The sequence below is a fragment of the Fistularia commersonii genome, chromosome 7 (assembly GCF_037954325.1).
Source record: "Fistularia commersonii isolate RoL2024-O1a breed Wild chromosome 7, RoL_Fcom_v1.0, whole genome shotgun sequence".
NCBI lineage: Eukaryota > Metazoa > Chordata > Actinopteri > Syngnathiformes > Fistulariidae > Fistularia > Fistularia commersonii.
Window position 1 is genome coordinate 3,640,960 of NC_141290.1, and position 24,436 is coordinate 3,665,395.

The window sequence follows — 24,436 nt, forward strand, 5'->3', positions numbered from 1 at the left end:
ACAAACGTGCGAAGCTCACGAGGGGAACGACAATGACATTGTTCACGTGTGCGTCGTCGCTTTAGCATGACAGCTCCGCCGATTTCTTCCGTGCCGCCGTGTAAGCAATCGTACGCGCGAACGGAGAAGGAAGGCAAGTAATCCGATTATTTTTGGCGACTGAAATGTTCAGCGGTGACAGAAGAGCATCTGCCGCTAAAAATGTCTCCAGAGTGGAAACAGCTCCTCCTTGATGGGGCTTGAGGAGTCTTTTTCTTCAACTCTGGTCAGAAGAAGGTCCAGACGGAGATGAGTAACACCAGGAAAACCGCGATCTTCGTGCCAATTATCGGAAATTCAGCATAAAATACGGTTCTCAAACACAGCAGCAAGATCTTGGTCAGATCTTGATGTGCGTTCAGACCTCAGGACACTTTAGATTGTCCAAAACTTCATTGCACCTCCGAGGGGCAGGAAACAAAAGTCCTCATATGCTCTACTATGGGTTGACAAAAACACAAAATGTAGGTTCATTTTTTTTTCTTTTTCCATTCCTCTGGTCATTTCACAATTTTTGACGAAAGACAAAACTTAACGTGACAACACAATAACTTCCTCTTTCCTTCTTTGGCCTGTTGCATTCAGGGGTCACATGACCCACCTTCCGCCTCCATCAAACCCCAAGTGGCCAAGTTTCATGGCCCAAAATCACGACACACATCATGACAACAACAAACAACGCAGATCCGAGCTCATCATAAGCGCGGAAACACACACACACATATATATATATATATATGAAAAACAGCACCAATCACAGGTGTTTGCTCCAAGACGTTTGCTTTTCCATCTGATGCTGTTTTGAATTAAAAAAAAAAAAAAAAAAAAAAACATGTTTTTTTTTTTGTTCAGTTTCCCTTTTAAAAAAAAAATTAAAAATCAACAAAAACATTTTGACCCACGTGAACTCACCCGATGTTTCCCGGGAAAAAAGAAAAAAAAAAAAAAACAATGACGTGTTTTTTTTTTTTTTCCCCCAAACATTTTCAAGTTGATTGACAGGTGACTCATCATCCCTTTAATTATTTTCTCCCGTCGTCTTTCGGCGAATCATCTGGCCTGCATGTGGACCATCTGCATCTCAAAGGGCCCAAACACCATTGCAGGCAGATGTGTGTGTGTGTGTGTGATTGCAGTGTCACAGCGGCTTTGACCTTTGACCTGCCTGGTATTACGCCCTCTCTAAATGTTGATCCCCCACCTGGCTAAGACCGATATATTGGCACTGAGAGCAAACAGTTGGCGGGTAAACACAGCGCAGCTGGAGAAGTTTAGCAGCTTTAGAAAAGAACGTCTGGTTCTGCGGAGCAGTGTGTGTGTGTGTGTGTGTGTGTGTGTGGAGGAACATCTAGAGAGGTGGAGGTTTTTGCTCCTGGAGACGAGGGAATGAAGGTTAGCGGTAGCAGAGGCAGCGTAGGAGACGCTGGAGGACTTTGGATCAGAGAAGGAGGCGAGAAGGCCGAGGAGAAGATGGCAGGCAGGGCTGGAGGCAGCAGAGATGAAGATGAGGAGGTTCCTCATCCGACGGACATGTTTGATGTTCTGGAGATCAAGTCACATTGAGATGTTTGGACTTGGACAGAAGAGAGGCGGTGAAGATCCAGGTAGTCCAGGGGTCGGCAACCCGCGGCTCTTTCATCTTTACACTGCGAGCGGCTTGGGAAAATAAATTATAAATATTTAATTGAAGTGTATTTCATTTGTGTTAATTCCTTTTTTGAACTTTTAGTTCTAAGTTGGAAGATTTTTGTGATCTTGAGATGTTAAATAAAATTATATTTATTATTTTTCGCCGCACAAAATAACGTCACACTCGCGGAAGCCGGTAAAGTCCCGATTTGCAGATGCCGTGCGCAGAAGTTCAGGAGCAGAAGTCCCATAAACCAGGTAAAATAGATATTTATGAAGATATTTTGCAAATATTTATTTTTTTATTGTTTACCGACAGTGATTTTTTTCCCCGATTTATTTTTAAAATTCAGGTCAAGGCTCCGCTACACGTTCTGAAAGCCCAAAGCTCAAAATGAGTTCATGACATAAATAAAATTTCATTTTCTCCGTAACACTTTGTGAATTTCAGAAGTAACACACTACACACTTGTTTCTACAAAGTGTAAAGGTAATTAAAAGCAATTTATACAGTGGTACCTTTATTTTAGACGTCAAAAAAGTAATTGCGGCTCCCAGCGTTTTCGTTTCCGAGGTAACAAGGTCCAAATGGCTCTTTGGGTGTTAAGGGTTGCCGACCCCTGAGGTAGAAGGATGCTGTGGTTGGAGCTGCCAGGCAGGAGGAAGACCGGAGAGGAGGTTAATGGATGGAGGGAAGGAGGACATGATGTTAGATGCAAGCAAGGGATTGGCTATGGCAACAGCCAATGCTTATTTGGCTCCGCCCCTTTTTGTTGTGTCTGCCCGCCTTGACTTACAAGCGCATCAACTTAAGAGTTTTCTGAGATACAAGCCAACACTCAGTGGATTTTTTTACTTTGCGATACGAGCCGGATCTGAGTTAGGAGGGAGCGTTTGACACGGCCGCTGCCCGTGAAGCGGCTGTTTAAAAACAGTCGAACGTGCCGCCCGCTACTAGCTAGCCCGGAGAACAACATGGAAAAACACCAGCGAGGTGTCCATGAAGAGATGGAGAAGTTGTTGTCGGTGAGACGCCGCGACCGAGCGCCTTCGCATCTGTGAGAAGGCATTTAAGGGGATTCGGTGCAGCAGACGGCGGGGACGTCAATGGACGAGTCGTTCAAAACCGGAGCAAACAAAGAGGAGCAGCTTCACTCCGACGCTAAATGAAGTTCAGCTATAAAGCTTAGCAAAGTGTGCGAGTTACACTTAGCAACACGTTGTAGCATCAGGTGTGCAGCCAGTAATGTCGAGCTCACAACTCAAGAGTTTCGCAGTCGCAGGCTAAAAGTGGAGGTCGGAAGGAAATCTCAGGAGTGTCACCGGAGTCACAGCGCTCCCTTCACGCCGATCATGAAGCAGGTTTTTTCCTAGTCTTAGGTTTACGACAATATCAAATGTGTTATTATGGCATGTCTTCCGGTCATTAAGGTGACGTATGAGCTCCAACAAAACCGGAAACGCGGTGGACAAACAATCCCCAGAGCGGTGTGGACGGCAGAGACGGTATTTTTCGGAAAAGCGTTGGACTGAAACAGCAGAAGCTCTGCAGATACCCGATGCAAACATTGCGTTGTGAGAAAAAACTTCTGAAAGGATCTAGTTGGAATCTACATGCGTCAAACTCAAGGTCCGCAGGCCAAATGTGACTCGCCATTTCATTTTCTGTGGCCCCGCAAGAACCCACAATTCATGGCGATCATGTTCCCCGCGGAATGAGGGCATCCCGCCGTTAGATCGCAGTGTATTCACATATTTGAGAAATTATCCCTAAATGTCCAGGAAGAGAAAAGTTGATGTAGATGGAAGGCTGGGAATGCATATGTAACATTTTATATAAATGTTATATCACATTCAGGAGTAGCTATATTTATTTTACATTACATTTTTTTACATTTATACTGTTACCGTCAGATGTGGCCTAACCGTTATATGAACGATCAGATGATGATTATTTCCTCTAGCCAAAGTTTTCTGACGTCTTCGAGGTGTATACACTTAATAATAGCAGGTTATTTTTTTAAATTCTCTTTTATTGGCATTATTTTTTTAGAAATTATTTGATTTTTATAAAGTTTTTCTATATTGAAAAAAAAAAAAAAAAAACGGATTAACAGTATTTCAATGGGGAATTTTTTTGGGCATACAAGTCAGTGCCCTCGGTCACTGATTTGTATGCCCAAAAAATTAGGTCATAAGGTCAAGGTGTTACAGGGTGAGTCCTGTTGTCGGCCTCATCGTCACGGTGACGGCCGTCAGGTTCTCACACCACCGAGCCTCGGGCGCCATCGCTCCCCGACCGAGCTCCAGATCGGATATCGGATACCGAACGCCGTCCAAACGCCAAAATCGACGGCCTTCCACTTGCCTCATCGGGGACGAAGAGAGGGAGCTGCCGGGCCGGGGGCTGCTCTGGGGGGTCGCCATGCCAGAACCCGGGTGCGAGGCGGTGGCAGTGGTGGAGCCGGGGGTCCTTCCTTCTCACGCCGCCGGATCAGCGCCTGGAAAACAGCGCGGCGTCAAGACGAGCGGCGTTTCCGAACACACGTGTCCTCCACCAATCGTCTATTCTCGTCCCCCCGGCCGGATAATTCAATCTCCAGCGAACCTCTCTGTTTCCAAACCGCCGCGAGCCTCCGGAATAATATTTCTTATCTTTTAATTTACTGGCCCGCTGCCAGCCCCGCCTCCCCCCTCGACGCTCTTAAGTGCCTGCAACTTTATTCCGCCGGTTTATTGATGTGTCCCATTTAGATTAGTCCATTTTCAACAGGAGGGGGGGGGGTTCTAATCCTTTTAGTTAATGATATCCTGCAGTGGTGCGGTTACACGTTTACCGGTGCTGTATAATTAGCAGGTAGTTTGAAATGGGTGACACACACACACACACACACACACACTTGTGTTTTGTGAAAAAAAAAAAAAAAAGACACCCCCCTATCTTGGGTAAAACTAACAAAAAAAAAAAAAAAAAAAAGGAACAGGCGCTAGAAGGGGGGGGGGGGGGGGTTGCACGATGGCGACCCCAGTATTTGGCATCCCGGGTTGGGGTTGGGGAGGTGTGTGTGTGTGTGTGTGTGTGTGTGTAACTGCAGTCTTGGCACGTGGCCTGCAACGCCATTTCCAGTGGAAAGCACGGCCGACCAATCAGAAGCCACACCACAGAATGCCGCGTTTAAGCCCCAAAAACGGGATTCGGTTTTACCCGAGCATCCCGCCTCGCCACGGCGTTTCCACGGAGACCGGTCACCCGACATGCCCGACCAGGCCACTCAATCCCGCGTCCGCCATGCATCCGCTAAGCTAAGTTGTCTGTCTTCTGTTTTTTGCCCGAGAGCAAATCTCCATCGCCGACTGCAAACGATTGCAGCTGAAGCGAGGGGTTAAACCGCGGCCGAGACGGATTCGGGTTTCAGGCCCGGCAGAGCTTCGTCTACGAGGATCCCTCACGTAACCAGTTCCAGATCCATTTCGAGCCCACGCTATGTGTGTGTGTGTGTGTGTGTGTGTGTGTGTGAGTGCAGCAGTTCAAACGTCCCTAAGTGAACGGCGCTAGTCCGCAAGCGCTAAGAGAAACACAAGTCTCCCCCCCTGCAGATGGTCGGCCTCATGGCTAATTTTCCCCGCCGGGCGGGACATTTCTTTTCATGTCTGGGTCGAAACCCGAGCCGCCCCGTGGGTTTGACCCCCCGCCCCCTCCCCGGCCCCCCCAAACTCCTTCCGTTACCGTGGAGAAAGTTCTGGGTGCAGGTGAGCGCATACAAAGGACACCTCTGTCTCTGCACCCTCCCTTCGGTGTCACATGGCGGGTAAAACAACAACCACTCAGCAACCTGTGCATATGTGTGTGTGTGTGTGTGTGTGTGTGTGTGTGAGGTAAAGCACTCAAGTGTGTGCTACGGATGCATGCGCAGCAGCGAGTTTCCTTAAGATGGGCGTCTTCCTGTCACCTTTCCTTTCCAGAAAAGCTCACAGTTAGCCGCGCTAGGCTAGCACCTAGCTATGCAGCTAAAGGCTTACACTGCTGCAGGATATCCCGTCATGCACTCCTCTTTCCTCCCGCTACCATCAATGCACGATAGTATCCTCGGGGTCCCGGGGTCTCTCATTGGATGGGATCCCAGGGGGGCGGGGCTTGTTCTACTGTATCATCTTGCTAGGCATCCGCCGCTGTATCACTTTAGCTAAAAGCATGCTGTTCTTAGTATGAAGTCACGCTCTTTCCAGACCAAGCGGTCGAGGCAGAAGGCCAGCGGTTTTGAGCAGAGAGGTATCTGCAGTCCTCGCCACCGTAGCCGAGCGCTTGCTAACAGGGGGGTGTTGCGTTTGTGTCGATCACCTCAAAAACGGTTGGAAGCGAAGTGTAACTAGCCATCCACTAGGGGGAGCCTGTGACAGCTAACACAACAACGCATTGGTTGGAAAACATTATTCCTGTCAGCGTAGTTTTCCCTGAACTGAACCAGAGGGTTTGCGCTAAAGCGCTAACATGAGCTCTCCAGCGAGGTAAACGCGATCTCTTACTGGCTGATTCAAATCCTCCTCTTTTGAAACAATCAAAAAAATAGTTAGCGGTTAGCCACCAGATGCTAACCTCTCAGCCTCATTGTGGGCGGAGCCTAAGTTACGACTGTTCCGGGACCGCAAAAAAAACGAACGGAGGGCGGAAACCGCTGAGCTCATTGTCTGCTGGGTTCACGGCGGCGGAGTCAGCGAGTGCAGCGGGAGAAGTTTCCACGATGCATCTGACAGGGAATCCGAACCGCCGAGGCCAGACGCGAAAAAAAAAAAAAAAAAAAAAAACCCGGGGTCTGCAGAAAATAAAATACCGCAGCGGCTCAGGCCTCGGTGTTGTGCCAAAAACAATGGATTTCTGACGGACCGGGACGGAAGGAGGAGGATGAAGAGGAGGAGGAGGAGCGACGCCACTCACCCTGGAAGGAGATAGAGATGGTTTGCAGAACCAGCAGCTGCAGAGCAAACACACTCTTCAACTGTTTCCTTCTATCAGCCTTTCTTTCAGATCTAGTGGAGCACAAAAACCTTCTTCTTCTTCTTCTTCTTCTTCATCTGTTCCTCCTCCTCTCCCGGCTCTTTGGCCCTCATCTGCAGTGGACGTGCTTTGCAAACCGTGACCAGCCGGTGAAGGACCGCCACGGAGCAGACATTCCCATCCCACACACACACACACACACACACAGTGGGCTGGCTCTAAGTGGGCCCTTGTCCTAAGACAGAGACCCCCCCCCCTCTCCACACACACACACACACACACACACACACACTGATAAGGCCTGACGTGAATCTTTGCTGGTTTGCTCGTCCCAGTGAGAAGAGAAGATCTCCTTCTCGTGAGATTACAAGCGGATCCCCGGATTTGATCCGAGTCGCGGTCGCCATGGAGACAGAGATCCGACGGTAAAGCGACGGGGACCCTAGAAGGAGACGTTCAGTGACTCACATTTTCCACCGCAGTGCTGTCGTCCCCCCGTCCCCAGACAGGACGCCTGGATGAAGGTTTTTTTGAGGGGTCCCAGATCACAACCGGATTCATTCATTCCTTCATATGATGTCACAGCGGGGTTGGAGCTCTCATTGGACGAGAGGCGAACACGTGGCCTGTCAATCACAGGGCCACATATGGAGACATACAACCATACACCCTCTCATTCACTTCTCAAATAGAGACATACAACTATTCGCTCTCTCGCTCACACCATGCAGACGTTCACCCTCTCATTCGACTTAGCGAGACCTAAAAATAATTCACCCTCTCACTCAAAAATCGCACTATCAATGAAGGGATCCAAACTGAGTTATAGGTTAAACAAGAACAAGACGACGCTATCTTTTTTGCACCCCTAAAAAAAGGACCTACTTCAGTGTAGACCAGGGGTGGGCAAACTTTTTGACTCATTGACTTCAAATTTGACAGACGGGCCGGATCAGTACAAGATATGATCCCTTTGGAAAAAAAAAAAAAAAAAAACGCATTTGTTAGCATTTAGCATTGTTAGCATTTGACTCGTCTGACATTTGTCTGCTTTGAAAATAAAACCAGCTGTGTTTTGAAGGCTCTTACGTTTTCTTGCATTTCACGCACAAGCAGTTTTTTTTCCCCTTGTAGCTTCACGTCCAGCTCATTCATGTGTGTCCACAGTACAGGCTAAATCACAACGCCAATCTGTGTCACTCAAGTGTTCTCACTTGAGAACACAAAAAATGAAATCATCTCCTGTTTGAGCTCCAACATTCATTGATCCAAACATTCAATCGTTCACATAAGTATGAATTGTGAACCAATCTTTGACGGGCCGGATTAAAAAGGCAAACGGGCCGGATGTGGCCGTAGTTTTGCCACCCCTGGTGGAGACAATAATTTGGCTCTGACCCCGAAATGCTCAGGGAAATCAAAATTGAATATCAGAACAAACCAAAAATAAAATGATAATAATAATCCTGGCGGTTTGTAAACAGGAAGTTGCAGTGTTTCCCGCTATGCAGATGATGGACTGATGTCACGGCCGCAGTGACACCTGATTGGACGTCGTGTCACGGGTGACGACGCCGGATTTTACCCCCGTGGACATGCAGATTATCTGGGCCGGTCTAAATCCAGAGCATTCCGCAGATAACGCCAGCACGGACTTATTTTTAAGCCGGGCTCGGACGTCAGTGTTTTTTTCCATAACAGACTTCAACAGCCAATCGTCTGCTTCGGACGAACCCTCCCCGCCGCCTGACCTCCTTGTCCTTTTTCAACTCCTTCCAGAAATCCCAAGATTTAGCCAGCCATTTCTCAAATATGCCCTCTATTTTGATAAATATTTCCCTATTTTAGGTTGTTTTTTTTTTTTTTTAAATAAATAAATAAAAATAAAAAAATAAAAAAAATCAGCCAAGTAGGCGCCCAACCATGAAGGACTACATGAAAAAACTACATTTTTATCCTGATCCTGCTGTCAGTGATGGTGGGAGGAACGTCAGCAGCTGGATAATTTATGAAATTAAATGTTATTTATTCACCTGTATACATTTTGAAACTATTAAATTATTTATATAATATCTTAGATATGTAGTAAATTAATAAATAATAATGAATGATGATATATATAAATAAATAAATATGAATAAAATGTAAAATGATAATATTTAAACCAGACATTGTTTTTTTTTTTTTTTCATTTGTTTTTGAACGTATTCAACTTCCTGATTGGAGGTTTCCGGCAAGGACAGGAATTAAATATTGTCAGGAATTGGGTCAAGCTACCCTCGAGAGGACGTTAACAACAACAACAACAACAACCACGACGAAAAACAAAAATTAAGTTTCCCTTTTTGGTCCGACAGTAAAAAAAATCTGTATTAAGTATTTAATTGTACAATCGCTCTGCATTCTTGTTCCGGTCCTGCCGATCCCTGAAAGAAACTAAGGTGATTGATGAGGATTAATTGTCCAGAAATCACGAGTTGGAGTTTCATTATTGATTTTTCCGGTTTTCCTGAGCAAAACTTTAGTAAGAGTTTCAAAAAGCGATAAGTGTTGCTGAATCCACACGGACGGGAAAAATCTACACCAAGGTCATGCTCCTAATGAATTAATCGTCATGTCTCCGATAAATTAATTAGTTGGCTGATCAATTAACTAAGTGTGAACTAATATTCACTCATTCACCCTCTCCTTCACACACCTTATAGAGAAATACAAGTATCACCCTTTCAGTCATGCGTCCGGCTAATTCGGGGTCTCCAATGAACCCCTGCATGCTTTCCGCCTCCATGAAGAAGGGAATCCAACCAAAAACCTTTTCCCAAAACAGAGAAACGCTCCTAAGATCCCTCGCTGGTAGTTTTCCCAACTTTACTCAGTGCTTTGCGGTATTTTTTGCACATTTATCCGGAAATCGGGCAGGATGGCAGCATCGGCATGGCCTCCAGTACTCGTTAAACACACACACACACACACACACACCAATCGGCGTCGCTCAGTCCTAATGATGCCAAAACACTGTCAGCGTCCTGACACGTCCTGGAGTGACTGCGAAAAGATGGGGCGCGCGCGCACACACACACACACACACACACACACACACACACACACACACACACACACACACACACACACACACACACACACACACACACACACACACACACACACACACACACACACACACACACACACAAGGACCGGAGTGTGTCGGGTGCAGAGGAGGGCTTCAGAAGTTTGTTTACATGTTGGCATGTGCTGGAGCGTGGGGATCATCACCTGCTAACGTAGCTTTAGCATCACGCCCTCTGAAAACCAGGGTCGATCATGAGATCGATAACCAATATCGGAACATTCCGCCTCCAAGAACGAGAAATGTTTTCGATTTTCCGATCGTGTCGTTTTCCTGCTCGCGCAGAAACGTCGGAATCTCGCTCCGATGACCCGCCCGGCTTCGTCTTTTTAGCTTTTTAGCTAGATGCAAATTTAGCCATCGTGCATTTCCCCCCTCCCCCACGCATGTTCGGTCACGCGCTGATTGACGGGGACGCCCGCGGCGACACGGCGGGTCGGGCTGAAACTGTCGGGTGTATCAGCCGTCTTACTTAAATCTTCTGGACTCTAACAAGGAGGATGAGCGGAGGGGGAACCCGCCGTGTCGCCCCCCCGTCCTTTCCGCCTCCGAGAATTGCTCGAATTGCAACCGTTGGTAGTTTGAAAACAATGGCGAAAAGATTAGGGAAGAGAAAAATAGATTCAGAATGCAGGGTATTTAACCTGGTGGGTGGATTTAAGGTTTCATAGCTTGTTTGCTTTCTGGTTTTCACAGTGAATTTGATAATCAAGAGCTGCAAACAGTTGTGTCTACAAGAGAGTTAATGTTCCTTGGTCTTTTTTTTTTTTCTGTGAAAAACTTGACAAGGGTTATTTGGTTATTATTTATCCCATAAATAGTGTTATTTATTTAATTAATAATGTTATTTATTTTCTGATTTTTTTTTTTTCTTCCTGTCAAGATCCCAGAAAGGGTTAATTTTTTGTTTGGCTTTTCGGACAAACAATAAATGTTTACGTTTAAACTTTTTGTTACAAACTGGCTTCGGCCCCCCGTCAGGGAAGGGATAAGTTAGAGACCCCTGCTCTACGTCATCGGAATAAGCACCAGAAAGCTCCAGAAAACGCTCTTCTCAGAAGGGCTTTGGGTTCACAGAGGGCGATGAAAGAACCAGCAGCATTCATTCATTCATTCATTCGGCTTAGCCTGAATGCTATCGAAGCCTATCCCAGGTGTCAGTGGCCAGAGGTTCACCCTCTCATTCACCTGTCATGTGGGGACAGGTACCCATTTGCAAATTTCCAGCATCATATTGAGACAAAAATTCACCCTCTCATTTGTGTCCTATAGACATACAACTATTCACCCTCTCATCCGCGGGTCATATAGTGATGGCATGCAACCACTCATTCCCCTTGTCGTATCAAGACACACAACCGCTCACACGTCATATAGAGACCTGCAACTGTTCACTCATTCATGCATCATATAGAGAGAAACAACCAGTCACCCTCTCATTTGGGGACATGCTACCAAACACAGGCTAACAGCCATTCAGCCTCTCATTCATAGGTCAAATGGGGACGCCGACCACTCACTCATTCACCCTCATTTAGAGACTCATTCATTCACTCATTCATGCATCACATAGAGTTGCAAGCATTTACCTGCCACATTGACGTGAAAGTATTCACCTTTTCATTCGGGGACATACAAACAAATGCACATCAAATGCAGACTGGCAAGTATTCACCCTCTCATTCACAGCTCACATGGGACGGCAACCACTCACTCATTCACGAGTCATATAGAGTTGCAAGCATTCACCTCTTATTCTCCGTTATAAAACCTTAAATGTCAAATATAGTCATAAAACCGTTCACGTCATCTAGAAGCGTTCTCACATCTAGACAGGTTCATGTCTTCAATGGACCTCCTGCATGTTGGAAACTCCTCAGGGAAAGGTTTCCTGTGCGAATCCGACCTTCAATTAATGATTTCAAGATTCATAGTAGCCTCGCTAATGGCTAACGGCTAACAGTATAGCATGAAGATCCCTACGCCGGAAGGTCTGACGGGGAAAATAGTTGCGGCATTTCTCTGCTGCTAGAGCAGGTTGGAACCGACGTGCACGATCCGTGATGACCTCAAGCAACAAGAAATAATCCGCGACCTGATTGGCCGGTGAGCTCTCGAGGGTCAGGGCCGACTTCCCGGCACTTCCCCTTGCAGGAATCCTGACCAGACAAAAAGGAAGGGGGGAAATATTCCCTTGTAAGGTCTCGGCCCGGACGATTCTATTTGGGTCCGGCTGCATTCTTCCCTCGGGAATAATAATAAAAATAACGACACGGAAATAAAACTCTGCCCTCCCGAGGTCTCCAAGCAACATCAGCCAGGGCTGCGAAAAAAAACCGCTAAAATGTCACGCTACTATTCCAAAGCGAACGAAGAGTTCAGGGAGGCTCGGCCACGTGGACGCTGGAAATAAAACAAAAAAAAAAAAAAAAAAACGTTTATTGCGAGCCAGCAGAGGTGAATACGGTCTCGTCTGGATTTTTACCGTCAGCCGTAAAGGAAAAGAAAGCCATACCTCCGGACGGCGCCCCGCCAAGAAAAATATCCAGATGCATTTTAAATCCTCCCGGTTCGCCAAGTGTGGGGAAACGGCGTCGGGGCCGCAGAGGTTTGGAACCGGATCCCGGGGAATCGAACCCGACTCCACGCACCGGCAGCTGCTTAATAATGAATGGGTGAAGTCTGTGAAAGACGCACACGTGAACGCCACATGGCGGACGGGGAGTTCTTGTAATTGGAAACAGACGGCCAGCGCGGTCAGGTGGAAGGAAGGCGAGAGCTGCGGAAACGCCCGAGAAGGCGACGCCGGTTCTTTGTGAATGTGGGACGGACAAGACGGGTCGTCCGAAAAGGAACGCGGGGGAAATTCACAAAACGAAGGATCGGTAATGGAAATGGAACCGTTGCTGTTAGCGGTTAGCGGCTAGCGGGGAGAAGGTTCCTGGTTGGATTCTCCACGTGTCTCTAAATGAGAGGGTGAATGAAAGAACGGTCGCATATGCCCGTAAATAAGAGGGTAATTTTTTTGTCTCTTTATGACGTGTGAATGGTTATAAGCCTCTAAATAAGAGGGTGAATGGTTGCATATCTCTGTTACGGGAGTGAACGAGTGAATACTGTTTGACGTGTAAAACCATGAAAAATGTGACTAATAATGACTGAGTGAGAATATGGTCATACGTGTCTATATACTTAAATCCATACACACATCATACAGACAAGTTCACACATCATGCAGATTCGCCCTCACGTCATATTGACACACACACCCATTCACCCTCTCATACACACATCATGTGGGGACGGCAACCATACATTCATTCACCATCTCTTATATCCTTATTTGGCTTTCATAGCCTCCTTAGACACATTTCTTACTCATAATAATAATTATTGTTATTATAATGATAGTGATAATAACAATCATGGAGGGGTCTCTTTCAGTGAAAAATAAATGACGATGATAATAATAATAATAATAATGATAATAATAATGATAACAATAATAATTTATTATTGTTATTATTATCAATCTCTCTGTCTCTCTCAGTGGCAAAATAAATGATAATAAATTATAATTATTATTTATTATGATGACTATTATCATAATTATTATTTTATTATTACCATCATCATATATTTTGCCACTGAGAGACAAAGAGAGAATAATAATCATCATAAATGATGATGATGATTATTATCATCATCATCGTTTGTTTCGCCGCTGAAAGAGACAAAAAGAGAACAATAATGAATTATTACGATTATTATTATTATTATTATTAACATCATAATTTCTTTTGCCACTGAAAGACAGAGAATAATAATGAGAATGATAAATTATGATTACCATCATTTATTTTGCCACTGAAAGACAGAGAGTAATAATAATAATGAGAATGATAAATTATAATTATCATCATTTATTTTGCCACTGAAAAAGACAGAGAATAATGATAATAAATTATTAGTAGTAGTATTACCATCATTTATTTTGCCACTGAAAGAGACCACTCAATTATTATTATTATTACTATTAGTATTATTTATTTTGCCACTGAAAGTGCCCCCTCCATCTGGTGCAGGTCCAACCAAACCCCCTCCGTCTCCTCCAGGGTGATTCAGAGGAGAAGCTGCTCGGTTCTTCTCCCGGGTGGCCGCGGGTTCGCGTCCCAGTTGGTCTCCCCCTTTTTGTGTGTGTGTGTGTGTGTGTGTGTGTGTGGCGACGAGGGCGTGGTGCGAGTCGATCCCGTTACCGCGGTGAGTCATCGCAGACCCGCTTATAAATATCCAGAGGGCCTGTTTGCACCTCCGTATCTCCCAGATCCCGAGCCAAACAGGAGGGAAAAATACTCTTATTCTGCAAAAAAAAAAAAAAAAAAGACCAATTTGTAATAATTCAGGTTGTTTCACACTGATTTCTAAAAAAGATATTAGTTGCTATTTTTATCTGTAAAAGCAGGTTCTGACCGGGCGGCTCGGTAAAGTTTCATTTTCATAACTTCGAAATGTTGCCGCTTCTAAATAAATTTTGTATTTTAGCCGACTGGGCTTTTTCTGTGCTTGTCGTGTGCAGATTTTAATATTTCGTGTCGTTTCTTATTTATAAAATATGACTTCTTGAGGAACACAACAATTCGCCCTCTTGTTCACACATCTGGACTTCCATGTGTGTGTCCAACTTCCCATAGCTCATCTATACACACACATTCTTGATGTGTGTATAGTTTTTTTACGTGTCATTTTCTATTTAAATATATAAAATGTGATTCACGTCTAACATACCTGTCTGGTTGGAACACTGCGATCGTCGGGGACATCGGCCGATCGCCGCCGATCCCAAAAATCCCGATAAAACAGCTGGAATGTAAATCGGGGACCTCCATCATAAAGAAATTCAAGAAATTAAAAAAAAAAAAAAAAAAAAGAAGAAATCCACTCGGAGGTGAGTGCTGGCGGAGGCATCTAAAAAAAATACAAACTTCTCTTATGACAACGGGATGGTCAGGTGGCAGCAGGAGGAGGGAGCTGATTGGACGAGAGGGGGTGGAGGGGGCGGGGAGCCGACTAATTATTAACAAGCGTCAGGTGCGACGGAACGTGGACAGGAAGTAAAGCTGGGCACGAGAGCAAAGGGAGGTGGTTGTCAAAATAAAACAGGAAGTGGCCACAACGTGGACCGTCGGGGGCAGGAAGCTGACAGGAAGTGGTCGGCAGGGGGGAGGATCTTCGCCGCCGTCCCTCGACGCAAACCGTGAAAGGGAAATGGGGGCGGAATAAAGTAGAGGTGGGATCGGGACATGGATTCTGTTTGTCCAGAGTCAAGAGGGAAGGCTGGAGTCCGGGGTTTAGATGGTTCCAAGTCCAAAACGGCGGGTTTTCTGACCTAGTATCTTCTTTAAGAGGCCTAGGCTACAATTTAAAAAGTCTTGATTGTTGGACAAAGAAGTTGTCCTTAAGAACAATGGCGGGTTTTCTGACCTAGTATCTTCTTTAAGAGGTCTAGGCTACAATTTAAAAAGTCTTGATTGTTGGACAAAGAAGTTGTCCTAAGAACAATGGCGGGTTTTCTGACCTAGTATCTTCTTTAAGAGGTCTAGGCTACAATTTAAAAAGTCTTGATTGTTGGACAAAGAAGTTGTCCTAAGAACAATCCAGCTCGGACGGCATTTCAGGAACGACCCTCCTTCGGGGGAACCGGAGGCCAGAAGACCTCTTTGTCGGTTCCATCTCCTCTTTGCTTATGTCCAATTTGTCCGAAGAAAATGTCCAATTTCGCCAATTTCCCCATGAGTTCCCTTGGAACTGTAAAAGGACCGTGCCTCTGAGGTGGAGCTGCAATGGTCTGAGGAGTCGAGGTTTCTATGCCGCCCGGACGCACCAAAAAAATATCAGGTCTAGTTCCTGGCAAGGGATCAAGGAATTGCAAAAGGGGCTGAAGACTACAAGTTGGTGCGACTTTGCCTCTTGTGGTAGAGCAGGCATCCCGTCAATGGGAAGGTTCCTTTGGGGGGGGGGGGACACTGAACCGCCCCAAGTTGCTCCCGTTGGTGCCTTGCTTGATGTTTCGAAGGGACAAAACCTCCTCATCTGCACCACGTAACCAAAATGACCCATCCGGAGCAGCTCATGTGACCTCTCTGGTGGTTTACATCTCAAGATGAAGCGCCTTAAAAAATGAATTACCAAAAAAAAAAACAAGCCCCGGTCACGTCGGGAGACAATCGCCGTCCTCGGCCACAATTTACGGCCGGCTCTCTGTCCACCCACGCGCCGGCTCGTGAATCTGCGCAGCGGTGTTCTGGACCGGGGTCGTAAATAAAGCCGGGTCGCTACCTCCGGCCTGATGAGCGAGGCCGTGATGGGTGGCGGAGTGGTGGGGCAGCGAAGAGGGGAGGAGGCCGTAACGGCAGCAATTTCTCGCCAGTCGACTCTTACAGCTGTTTGACATTAAGGGGAGGGAGGGAAGGGTACGATTCAAGGGTGGAGGAAAGGTCCGCTGCCCAGATCCGAGCCAAGGAACACAGGCAGCGCTTCAAGGCGGCGTGGAATTCGGCGAAGGCGTTTCCCAACGACTGTTATTTTGGCAGCGCGAGGTAAAAGGGACGCACACGGGGTCGACGCGATAAGTAAATATGGCGTGGTTTCGCGCCGGCGGACGTGTCCCGGGGCTGTTCTCGTTCCGCAAAGCAAAGGGGGTGGAAGGGGGTTCCGGCTAGTTAGGACTGGAAAAACAGTGGTGGTGCCACGGTGTTTACAATTTTCAGCCTCTCAGCAAAAAAAGGTGGGAAGAGGGTGAGGCCTTTCTGTGTGGAGTCTCCATGATCATCCCGTGGGGTTCCTCTGGGCTCTCCGGGTTCCTCCCAAACTTCCCAAACCATTCACTTCTTCTTCTCCTTCAGGCTTTTCCCTTCAGGGGTCACCACAGCGAACCAACCTTCTCCGTCTAACCCTATTCTCTGTATCCTCCTCTCTCACACCTAAACCTTCTCTTTGGTCTTCCTCTTGACCGGCAATTCCAGCATCCGTCTACCAAAGTATCCACTATCCCTCCTTGCACATGACCCAACCATCTCAGTCTGGCTTCTCTGACCTTCTCTCCAAAACATCTAACCGATTGACTTATTCCTGATCCTATCCATCCTGGTCACTCCCAAAGACAACCTCAACATCTTCATCTCTGCGGCACCCAGTTCTGCCTGCTGTCTTTTGGTCATTGGAACAGTTTCTAGTCCAAACATCATGTCTTGTCCACCTTTCCTTTCATTCTGGCCGATAGTCTTCTATCACATAGAACCCCTGACACTTTTCACCACCCATTCCAACCTGCTTGGACCCGTCCCTTCACCTCTTTCCCACACTCTCCGTTGCTCTAGACTGTTAACCCCAAGTATCTGAAATCCTCCAACTTCCACTCCCTGTATCCAAAACATTCACAGAAGAACCTAAGTAGTCCAGATCCGTGAGCAAATGGTCGTATGTCTCCATTTGTGGCCCTGCGGTTACCAGGCAACAGGGTCCAGGGTGAGCCCTGCGTCTCGGCCAATGACAGCTGGGATAGCTAACGTTACGCCACAACCTTGTATGCAGGATAAACGGTAGAGATCAGGGGTGTCAAACTCATTTTTGCCACATCGGCATAATGGTTGCCCTCAAAGGGCCACATGTAGTGGTAACAGTATAACTGTAACTAAATGTAGTGTAAAATAGATACTTCTTCATGTTAAATAACTCTGATTTTACTCAGTGTTACACATGTATCCCCATCTTTATCCTTCCACCTGCATCAACTTCTCTCTTCCTGGACATTTAGAGATCATTTGTATTTCTCAAAATGGCGTAGACGTGGACACACTGCGATCTAATGGCCGGGAAATGTAGTTTATGATCAATTCACGTGTTTGACGTATTTATTTTAAGACAAATCAGACCTTTTAAGAAGTTCTCGCGGGCCACATTTGGTCTGCGATACCTAGCCGATGGAGTCCCGCCCACAGAAGGGGTTCCCGTCAAGAACGGCAAGGGCAGGGTGGGTCACTCGCCGGAAACCGACACCAGTTGGCAGCCGTGACCTTTCCACCGCCGGGAAGGCAAAAAGGAAGGGGGGGTGGAATGGGGGCCACCGGCAAATCAAAGGAAAGATGGGTGAACCGCCGACGAGTCACAACCTCCCTCCAATTAGCAGATGGAGATGCGAAGGCGGGGGGAGGGGGGGGGTGGCGAGATGGCGAGCGACTGAAGAGGTCGGCGTCAGAGGAGCTCCGCACGGATGCTCCCTTCCCGCCTGTCTCGTATTGATTTATCTCCCCGCCGCCGGGGCCCCCGGAACCGCTGCCATATTGGGCCCACCTACGCAAAAATTTATACCTGCACTTTCCTAATTGAGTCGGAGAGCAGGAGCGTCCCGGCGGGGGCCCCCGGCCCGTCGCTCGCAAAAAAAACGGAAGTCGTCAAGGGAATGACGCACACCAGAGGTTCCCGGGGATCCTCCGCGGAGATGGGCGGAGAAAGCATACATGTATGCTTCCCCACCCCTTGGAAGTGTATATAACATTCACATGGGGATTTATGAGTGGGCGGAGGGCGTTGCGATGTTAGAAAAAGCAAGGGAACATCTGTGGGGGGGCTACGGTTCAACAGGTCTTTGATCGCAGCTGGCCCCGATATCCACACTGGGGGAGATAGCATTGGGGTCAGAGGTCAGCGCCTCAAAGGTAACACACCCGAGTTGCAGGCGTGCCAGAACAAAACAAGTCTGGTTAGCAAGATGGTCACCAAGATGGGGGCGCTCCTGTGTGGAGTCTCCATGTTCTCCTCGGGTCTGCGAGGGGTACCTTCGGGTTACTCCCACGGTCAAGAATCATGCAGGAAGTTCACTGGAGACCCTGCGTTGTCCAGGGTCTGTACTTGTATGTCTCTACGTGACATGTAAATGGATGAGTTGTACGTCTGTGAATGACAGAGAACAGTTGTCTCCACAATATGATTGTTCCGCCTCTCGGGATTGGAGCTTCAGCTCCCAAAAATATTATTGTCACACGAGAAAAAACGAACGCGTCGATAAATCGGGGGATAAAAAAAAACATCGCGGCTTCATGTTCCTGACACTTTGGTCTGCAGACAAGCTGGAAGCGGGAAAGCGGCCCGACGTTGGACATAAATCTGAGAGGAAGAACGTCAAGTCTTCCGTTGTAGCTGCAAGAAGGGGGGGTTGGAGGGTCGGTTAAACAACAAAAAAAAAAAAAAAAAAAAAAAAAAAAACAACTCTGTGATCATGACGTTTTTAGTGCCGGGAAAAAGAAGAGACGAAGATCTGCAGAGAGCGCTTGTGTGCCGCTAAGTGGATAGTTTTCCTCTGGGCTCTGATCTTTCTGATTGATGACCCCGCCTTCGGTGAAGAACCCCCAGCGTAAATCTGCCTGGAGGCCCTCTGACTGCGGCGGAAAGAAAGTAGGCCGGCTTCGACCGGCGCACAATGCTTTGGCGCTGACTTCTCCAAGGCGGAGGCGAGCGCCACTTCTAACTTTAGCTGCGGCGGCGCCTCGGACGCACCCTCGCCGGCGCTCGTCACGCTGCCTCCGATTGGCTCCAGACAATGGATGAGGCAAGTGTTTTTGTTTTGTTTTTCTTACGACCGAAAGCCCCCTGATCCCCTCCTGCCTGTAAATGGCTTTGTGACACATGGAGTCGCCACACCTGCACTTGTGGTTCTTGCTAACGCCGCCCTCGGCACCAGGGCCAAAACACGTCATTCATCCTCAGCGGGAGATCTAAAGAGGTGTTTATGGGAAGCTGCCGTAATTACTCACCGTGGCGACGCTAAGCTATCATTTGCAGCTAGGACAGGAGTTTAGACGGATTTAAAGGAAGACGCCAGCTCATGAGGTAATCCACTTCCTTGTCCAGGCGACGGGAGAGACATGTTCAGTTGAAAGCTACCTCCTGGACACACGTTAGCTTAGCACGGTCAGTACTCTATAGTATCACTAATCTGGGTCTGAAAAGCAATGGAGGACCTAAACTCCATCCAGAAAATGACTACATAAAACCGCTGTTTTGATGATCTGGTCTGTGAATGAGCGAGTGAATAGTTGTACGTCTAAATCGCTTGTGTAAATAAGAGGGTGAATACTTGGATGTCTCTGTATGCTGCTCTCTGATTGGTCCAGGATGCCTCCAGCACCCCGCGACCCTGACCGTAGGATTTGCGGTATAGATGATGAATGAGTGAATGAATGAGTGCATTAGCTCGACTACGCTAACGGCAACAGAAACTTTGGTACCTGGGGAGAAGAACATGCGCAAGCACAAAGTCCACCAGACAAATCTAAATCATATCTTGTGTAAATTGTGAGGGTTAACGTGACATATGTCAACTTTTTAGGGTGGTAAATATCAGATACAAGTTTCCTACGTTTTTTTTGATAATTGCCCGATGGAGTTAGCGTGGCTGACGGTGCAGCAAATCCGCCGACTGCTAGCGTGGCATTCGGAAAAAGAAAAAAAAAAAGGTTTACGTAGCCGGTTGCTTGGAGAGCGCAGCCGGACTGAAGGCTTTTTATACGGTCAAAACAAAACGAGCCAATGTATATTTAGTCAGCCTTTATATTTAACTCGGCAGCCAACTCCGAGCGCCGCTGTTTGCCATGTAATTGCACGGTGACAACATGACAAAATGGCCGCAAGACATCCCGGGCAACCCGAATGCTACCACCATGACTCAAAATGAAACAGCAGCTCCATGTGAGAAGCAGCTAACGCAAGACTTCACGCGGTGGTTCCTTTCGAACACTCACAGAAGATCATGCACCGTGCGTGACCTCCAGATCTGTCAACACCGGCGTGATCTTGTTGTTCTGACGAGCCGGCCGGGAAGACTCCAGACGCTTTTAAAACGACCCCCGTACCTGTGGGGCTTTGGCTGAAGACCAGGAAAACAAAGCACGGGAACAGAAACCCAAACAGGAGGAGAGAAGAAATGACCGAAGCGGTTCGGCTTTGGGTGATATTTTTTGAAGCGTCTTTCAAGGTGTGCATGTGTGTGTGTGTGTGTGTTTGTGTGTGTTCTCCAGCGTGAGCACAGGGAGGTCTGGAGAAGTCGTTAACATGTAGAGCTCCCTCACGATGTACCTCATCTACCAAATATCCGATGTATCAATTACTGCATGTCAACAAGGACTGGAGACGGATCTGAGACTACTCTCCAAATCTGCGCCCAAATCCAAGCGGTGTGTGTTCCTCACACTCCATGCCCAGAAGATGTAGTCATGGAGGAGTCCGGCAGCAATGGACAAACTTCCTCTCATCGATCTTTTCAAGGTTAAATAAAAACAATTCGATAGGTGTTTCAGAAACAGCAAAGTACGTCATCACTTTTTGAATTCTGTATCCGCACATGGAGACCAACGAATTGCCAGGATTTGCACGATCAACCCCGGCACCACATATGTATTAACGGCTGTAAACCAAGTGGTTCTGATAGCAAGTTTCTCATCCTGTCAAGCATGCTATGCTAACAGCACCACTCGTGGTTCACTTGTCTCTTTAACTACAAACCCAATTCAAACAGTATTCTTTAGACCTCATCTCAATTATCCATCTCTGTCGGTTTAGGGTGGCACAGTGGTGCAACGGTCGATGAGAAGGTCCCTAGTTCGATTCTTTCAGTGTGGAATCTCCGTGCTCTCTGGGTTCATGCAAATTCTCCGGGTTCCTCCCACTGCCCAAAAACATGCAGGAGGTTCATTGAAGACTCTAAATTGCTCGGGTCAGAGGGTAAACAGCTGCATGTCTCCACTGACTTGGATGTTTGAAGGTCTCTCTATGATACGGGAATAAAAGGGTGAATGGTTGTATGCCTCTATATACCTCACGGGGAACCCCAACTCTTGCCCAATGACAGCTGGTGTAGTCGCCGCCCTCCTCACTTGCCAAACCCCAACGACCCTGAGTGCCAAATAAGGTATAGATAATGACTAAATGAACTTGTGTGTCCCCCAAATCTCTATATTGAACGTTGGACCAAAGAAGAACCCCAATGTCATCCATCAACCTTTGGGTCAACTGACTTCCCAACCTCGTTCTGAAGCTCCAAACGGATCGTCACTGTCGGCAGCCGATGGGAAAGAAAATAGAAGTAAATCTCCTTTTCCTTTGCTCCCTTCGGGGGGTCGCCACGGCCAATCATCCTCCGTTTAACCCTCTCCTCTGCAGCCTTTCCTCCAGCTAACACCAACTGACTTCACACCCTCCCAAATCCCATCTTTGGTCTTCCTCTAGGCTTCCAGATGATGGAGTTATAGCCCAACAAATGTGCAATAAGTAAATGAAGTCGCATTCACCATCAACACCTTTGTACACATGATGCTAAGCTAAATTAAAATCAAGCTGCGCGTGCTGACGACTCGTTCTTTTCGCTTTTTTCGCTCAAACCCTCGGACGTCCTCGCCAAGAGGAGACGGTTGTAAAAAAAAAAAAAAAAACGGGTAAAGCAAAACCCTTCGTAAAGATTTTGTGCGTCACATGACCTCGAAGCGTCCGCGGGGATCGATACAGTTTCCTCTTAAAAAAAAAAAAAAAGCAGAAGCCTCCCGAGTCAAGGGCATCGTTCGGAAAAAAAGACGGGGAGAAAAAAAATATAAATCCCCGGGACGTTTTATGGGTTAAGAGAAGACGTGCCTTCACCTCAGATCCGTCACTGCCATATTTAGAGGCGGGGTGCGAGCACCTTGCGCGACGCCGACCAAAAGCATCGCCGGCCGATCGGAGGACATCCCAAGGTGACGCCGGATACCGACCGTCGGACAGAAACTTGACTTCCCGAAAGCATCTAGAAGTGTACTTCAGACTCAACTTACCCCATTTTCTCCATCCGCAGCTAAAAGTTCTCTCCGAAACGGTCGTATCTTCTTCCTCCTCCTCTTCCCAGAACTTTGCCTGGAGTTTTTTTTTAATTTTTCCCCGGAGCCGGTAGAACCAGCCGACTCCGCCGCCGCAGCGAATCTGTGCCGAGTCTAAACGCGACTGGCCTTAAAGGCTTGTCCCGGGGAGTCGGAGCCCCACGTCCCACTGTCAGTCAAGCGGCGGAGCATACTTTCAGCTGGGCCGCCGTCCAAACAGACATGAAACTATTCTATTTCGGTCTGCCATATGAGTGGTAATGCCTTTCAGAGGAGGAGGAGGAGGAGGAACGGGAGGAGGAGGAGGAGGAGGAGGGGGTACGATTCTGTGGCGGAGCGTGTAATTGCAGAGTGACCAGTTATGGCGAGATGTAATTGCAGACCTCATCTGATGGAGAGGAACCGCCGAGGGGACGAGGTAAAGAACTTTCAAATGGGACTTTAAGAGAAAGAAAAGAATGATCTGGAGGGTTGAGGGGGGCGGGGGGGGGGACAACGCAGACCACATAAATAAATGAGGAGCTGGGTTCCAGATGTGGAGGCGCAGGGAGGGTGGAGAAGGAAGGGGGGGAAGCGGAGGCTCGGATGGAGGGACTGGCCACGGCGGCGGGGCCCGAACCCACGTCTGACACGGCTAAAAAGGTTGTTTACCTTCCCCGGTTGGGGCCCGGTTGCGCGAAGACAAAAAAAAAAAAGGGGTTCAGGGTGGGGGTGTTGTTTCTGGACGCTCCCCGGGGTGTCCGGTTGCACGTCAGGGGTTGGAAATGACTACCTTATGGAAAAAAGTTGGGCGCTTTAAAAAACGGGGAAGGCGAACAAAACTATAAATGGTAGCCAGCTGGTTCCCATTACCAGCGGGACTCAGCTGGTCTGCCGTTAACGTACTGCTGCAAGTTCCTCACTGAATAATCAGCATGTTATTATGTAAAAAAAAAAAAAAAGGGGGGGGTGGCGGTGGCATCCATGTAAAGGCCTATTACATTGTATGGAGTCAATAAATATTAGCTTAAATTTTAGCATAAACAGGTCATTTCCTTGCGTGTTTGACTTCATTTCCTGCAAGACAAAAAGGAAATCCAGAGTTTTGACTTGTTGAGAAACGGCGTCTTTTTTCGGCCTTCCAGTCCACTTGGGACCCTCATTATGTCCCTTTCTTGTTTTCCCTGGGAAGCCAGTGGACTTGCCACAGCAAGACGGATTTTGGTTTGCCGAAGACAGCAATCGTCATGGCGACGCGACGACAGTCCCTGGTCTAACGCTGGATGGATCGGTCCTCAGCTCATGGGCATGCCAATCGGACTCCGTGTGGTTAGAAATAATTACCGCATGTTTTCTCTGTGGTGCCTGTTGTTGAAGACATTCGGGTCAAGATGTTCTGAGTGCTGAGGCGCCTCGTAGCCTTGCGCATGCTAACTTCGTAGCTTCAATTTATCTGGGAACAAGTTGAGTCCAGATGCGTTTGGGCATACCAAGAGGGCTTCGAAAGCGCGATCTGGTGGCGCATCTCGTTGCCCCGCCCAAAAGGTGTCTTGTACCTCAGATTTCGGCTCCGGCGGGATAGTGAGTTGATACCTACAAGAGCATACCCTCCTCAGCACGACAATAGGCACTGGACACAAACCCCTGATTCCTACTTCAGTAGTTGGGTTGGGGGATCTGAGCCCAATTAGGCTTTCCTAATGGTTGTTATTTGAGGGTCACGTGCCTGAGCTTGTGGGCCATTTTGCCGAACCCTCAGAGTCCAGG

The 24,436-nt window shown here is 47.5% G+C and overlaps 1 protein-coding gene across 3 annotated transcripts in view; it reads right to left on the reverse strand.

Moving 5' to 3' along the window:
• insc (INSC spindle orientation adaptor protein) overlaps positions 1–22,931 on the reverse strand; it is a 63,952-nt gene extending 41,021 nt beyond the window's left edge. Inside the window, exons 1-2 of one of the 3 annotated variants that reach the window (XM_086149202.1) lie at positions 22,649–22,931; positions 4,037–4,169 (exon numbers count right to left, since the gene is read on the reverse strand). In XM_086149202.1, the coding sequence (XP_086005328.1) occupies positions 4,037–4,095 (59 nt within the window). In that variant the 5' untranslated portion in view covers positions 4,096–4,169; positions 22,649–22,931. Of the gene's footprint in view, positions 1–4,036; positions 4,170–6,601; positions 6,853–22,648 lie in introns of those variants that run through there. The other 2 variants (XM_086149203.1, XM_086149205.1) reach the window with 2 other exon arrangements.
• Positions 22,932–24,436: the final 1,505 nt, after the last annotated feature.